Source organism: Nelumbo lutea, chromosome 2 (assembly GCF_056320005.1).
Source record: "Nelumbo lutea isolate HS-2025 chromosome 2, American lotus-T2T, whole genome shotgun sequence".
NCBI classification, from domain to species: Eukaryota; Viridiplantae; Streptophyta; class Magnoliopsida; order Proteales; family Nelumbonaceae; genus Nelumbo; species Nelumbo lutea.
Window position 1 is genome coordinate 87,407,383 of NC_142685.1, and position 4,876 is coordinate 87,412,258.

General features: G+C 40.3%; 1 protein-coding gene across 1 annotated transcript; it reads left to right on the plus strand.

Moving 5' to 3' along the window:
- Positions 1 to 3,945: 3,945 nt before the first annotated feature.
- Positions 3,946 to 4,578, plus strand: LOC148871730 (uncharacterized). The gene has a single exon (XM_088970056.1). The coding sequence runs from the start codon at positions 3,946 to 3,948 to the stop codon at positions 4,576 to 4,578; it is 633 nt and encodes a 210-aa protein (XP_088826182.1).
- The last annotated feature ends 298 nt before the right edge of the window (positions 4,579 to 4,876 follow it).

Consider the following 4,876-nt stretch of genomic DNA (forward strand, 5'->3'; position numbering starts at 1 on the left):
GATAGGCAGTTTATGGACCCTACAATGTTGATTGTTTCAATAAGGACCATATCTATAGTACCAATGCCATGCATCTAACCACCTTTTTTGGCACCATTTGCTTTATCAGACCTCCCATCTGCATCCTAGTCCCTTCCACATGGTCTACCAATAACCCTTTTGCCCCTTCCATTGTATCCAGTGACAACCTCCCACGAAAACCCTTTGTCATTCCTTACCTAGAACTCTATAGAGAAAGTTCATCCAATGTCCAGTGGAACTACTAGATTGAGATAGTGGTGGTGCAAGTAGATCGAACTAACCCAGAATGTGGACCCTTATTAAGATCTAGAAGATTTTTGCCCCCAAGACAAGTGATTGGGAAATGGATAAAGGAAAGGCTAAGATAGGGGAGGATCCGGATGAAGAGAGAAAAAACAAGGAGAAGGATGATTTCCTAAGAGCCATTGAAAAGCCTCATTACAACGTAGTGGATCATCTAGCACAAATACCCACATAAATTTCAATACTTGAGCTATTATTATCTTGGGAACATCATAGGAATCAGGTTATAGAAGTTTTCAAAAGGGCTCTTGGCCTCCAAAGTATAGAACTGGAAAGGCTAGCATAGATGGTCGACATGACTTTGAACCCTCGAGTCATAACTTTTTTAGATGATGAAATCCCAGTAGATGGTGTTACTCACAATCTTCCGTTGTATATTATAGTGACTTGCAGAGGAATGAGGGTCCCTATTGTCTTGGTGGATAATGGGTATAGTCTAAATGTATGCACTCTCGGAACACTACAAGCACTAAGAATGGGTATACACGATGTGAAGAAGAGACCCATTGTGGTAAGGGGCTTTGATAATTCGGTTAGGCCAAATTTGGGAGATGTAACGCTTAATGTGACTATTGAAATGGTTACTTTATCAGATTCAGTTTCAAGTTCTAGACATTCAAGCATCCTTTACAATGTTACTAAGGAGACCTTGGCTTCATTTTGCTGGAAATGTGTCATCTTCCCTCCACCAAATACTAAAGTTGGTCCACGATAATGAATTCACTACAATCCTTGGGGATAGTCAGATTGCACCAGCTACAGAATGATCAATTCAACACTTGGAGGAAGGTCTAGGTTTCTTCTCTTACCAGTTTGAAGAAGTGAATTTCCATAAAAAAGGTTCAAGAGGCAAAGAAGATTCAAGGGAGGATAGCATCACCTCTCTGAATGATGGCTCATATGAAGTTCGACCTTAGCAAAGGGTTAGGTATTAAGCAACAAAGGATATTAAACCTTGTTAAAGCTAAGGAATCTATCCCTCAATTTGGAGTGGGCTATAAACCTAATGAACATAACCTATTTAGCCCACGAGGCGGGAAAAAGAAAGGTGGACCTCCTTCAACACCACCGCATTTTGTCAAACCCAGTAACCCAACAACCATGCCTAAACCAACACCAAGCCCTCAAGCTAGCCCTGAAATCCCCCTTGACATCCCAGACCTTCTACTGCTTTTTCTTGAAGACCAAGAAGATCGAAAGGACATTAGATCATCATCAAAGGCCCAGGAGGAAAAGGAGACTGAGGTGATCTACATGCCCTATTGTCCCATCGGTTGGGACAAGGTGGAAATCCCTATTGGACTAGAGGTAATTGACGAGCTCAAGGATCGTGCCATTTGGGAATCCTTGGATGAAGATGTATGTGCGATAAGAGGCAAATTCATGGAAGACCCAGCCCAGTCAATTGTCCCTTTGCAAGAGCTTGCTCATAACTGGTTTTCTTCTCCAACTACCATGAGCCTAGAGGCCCCTTCTCTTGAGGTTTGTTAAGCTGTAATTCTTGGACTAAGTGCTCAATGCTTTCTACCTTGTGCCTTTGTCTTGAAAGTTGCTTTTTTACTCCATTAATCCAAATGAAATGAAATTCCTTTTTCTTGAACTCCGATTAGCTAAATCCCCCTCAAAAGGGTATGTAGGCAGCCTTGGTTCACAACCTAGGCCCGGTCGCTTTTTTTGGAAAAATCTCCTTTTTGGTCCAGTTCTAATTCCCATGTTTATTCCTACTTTTGATCTTACAAAAACCTAAATCCATCTCATAAGCTTATGACTTTGACCTTGAGTTAGACTTTGCTCTCATGGGGATAGAGGAGGAACCTCCTGAGGAGAAAATCCCTCAAAATACCCTTGATGAGATTAAGTGGCAAGAGAAAAAAAAAAGATCAAAAGTTGACTCAGAAGAAGTTAATCTTGGAACTAATGATGATCCAAAGTTGGTAAAAATTGGTAGCCATTTGATCCCAAATGAGAGACTTGACATGATAGAATTGTTGAAAGAATTTAGGGATATGTTCGCATGGTCCTGCAAAGACATGCCAGGATTGGACACAAACTTGGTGGTACATAAGATACCCATATATCCCAATGCAAAGACAGTAAAGCAAATGCTCAGGAAGCTCCATCCAAAGTGATCTCTAAAAATTCAAGAATAGGTTAAGGAGCAGTTCGAATTGGGATTTCTAGAAGTGGCAACTTATCCTAAGTGGTTAGCCAGCATTGTACTAGTGCCTAAAAAGGATTGGAAGGTCAGGATGTGCGTGGATTTTCGGGATTTAAACAGAGCTAGTCCCAAGGACGACTTCCCCTTACCAAACATTAACATTCTTTTTAATGAGATGATAGGACATGAAATGTTCTCTTTCATGGGTGGATTTTCATAATATAACCAGATCAAAATAGTATAGGAGGACAAAGAAAAGATGACTTTCATAACACCAAGGGGAACCTTTTTCTACAAGGTCATTCCATTTGGGCTTAAGAATGCTGGGGCAACTTATGAAAGAGCAATGACAGCGCTTTTTCATGACATGATACACTGAGAATTGAAGTATATGTGGATGACATGATTAACAAGTCCAAAAAGGTAGAGAATCATTTAAAGGACATTAAGAAGCTCTTTGAAAAACTCAAGAAATTCAACCTCAAGTTAAATCCCTAGAAATGCATATTTGGGGCATCATCAGGTAAGCTATTAGGCTTTATAATTAGTTGAAAGGGGATTAAGATTGACCCTGTTAAGGTCAAAGTAATTGTTGAGATGCCTCCTCCCCAAATAGAAAAGGAAGTCAGAAGTTTTTTTTAGGAAGATTGCAAAATATTTGTAGATTCATAGCGCAACTTACACCAATATGCGAGCCAATTTTCAAGTTGCTAAGGAAAAAACATCCCGGTGAAATGAAACAAAGACTGTCAAGAAGCACTTGACAAAATTAAGGAGTACTTGACTAATCCACCAGTATTAGGTCCCCCTAGACCTAGGGAACCCTTGCTTATGTATTTGTTAGTACAGGAAGATTTCGTTGGATGCATACTGGGGCAATATGATGAGAATGGTAAAAAGGAAAGAGAATTACTACTTAAGTTGGAAATTCTATGACTATGAAACAAGGTACACTATGCTAGAAAAAACATGTCTAGCCCTTGTCTGGGCCTGTTAGAAGCTACATCATTACATGTTAGCCCACCCAGTGTTGCTTTTATCTAGAATGGACCCCATCAAGTATCTATTCAAGAGACCTACAGTTACTAGTTAAGTCTCTCATTGGATCATGCTCATTTATAAATTTGACGTCAAGTATGTGACACAAAAGGCAATCAAAGGAAAGGTTATTGCAAACCATTTAGCTGATAACCCTACCTTGGAGTATGAGGCAATCCTAACAAATTTCCCTGACGAAACCATTTTGTAAAAACAAGTGGGTGAAATGTGGAAGGCATACTTTGATGGAGCATCAAACCAAAATGGATGGGGAGCGGTAATGATCCTTGTAAAACCCCAAGGCACTCACTTCCCTTTATCTATCTTTTTGGACTTTCCCAACACCAATAATACATGTGAATGGGAATCATGCCTAAGAGTAGTCCAAATGGCACTAGACTGGGGCATCGATGAATTGAAAATTTATGGAGACTCTTTCTTGGTCAATAGTCAAGGGTGATTGGGAAGTACGAGATGAGCGACTATCATTGTATCATAATTGTCTCAAGGAGTTGATCAAGAAGTTTAATTGCATCTCCATCCATTACCTGCCTAGAGAAGACAACCACTTTACAGATGCTTTAGCCTCCCTTGGATCAGCTATGCATTCACCTCCCAACATGGTGGTAGAACCAATTGATTTAAGTTGGGATAGAGAGCCTGCCTACATGAGCAGCATACTAGAAATCACAATAGAAGATGAAGAGTCAAATGGTAAACTGTGGTTCTATGAAATCACAAATTTCTTGGAGCACCAAGCATTTCCAAAAGGGGCACATCCCAAAGTGAGAAGAACTATAACCAGGCTAGCAGGGCATTTCATCATGGCAGGAGGGATATTGTATCGAAAGTCCCCAGGATTACCTTGGTTGAGATGTTTAGATGAAGAAGAAGCACAAAGAAAGATGGAGGAGGTACATGGTGGCATATGCGGCCCTCACATGAATGGGCATATGTTGGCCAAATCCGAATGGGGTTTTATCGGATACCAATGGATTAGGATTGTCGTCGACAAGTGTAAAAATGTCATGCTTGTCAAGTCTTTGATCAAAAGATAAATACCCCTCCCTCAGAACTATATTGTTTCGCTACACCTTGGCCTTTCTCAGTATGGGGAATTGACATAGTCAGTCCACTATAACCTACAACAAATGGGCATAATTTCTTCTTCCTCACCATTGATTATTTTGCTAAGTGGGTAGAAGAAATGTCCATTGCCCATCCAACAATGACCTAGACAATTCAATTCATCAAGAGCAGCATAAGTGCCAGATATGGAGCACCTTGCGAGATCATCTCAAATAATGGAAAATTTTTGTTAGAAAAGAAGTCACAGCCCTCTGCAATCATTTCAAG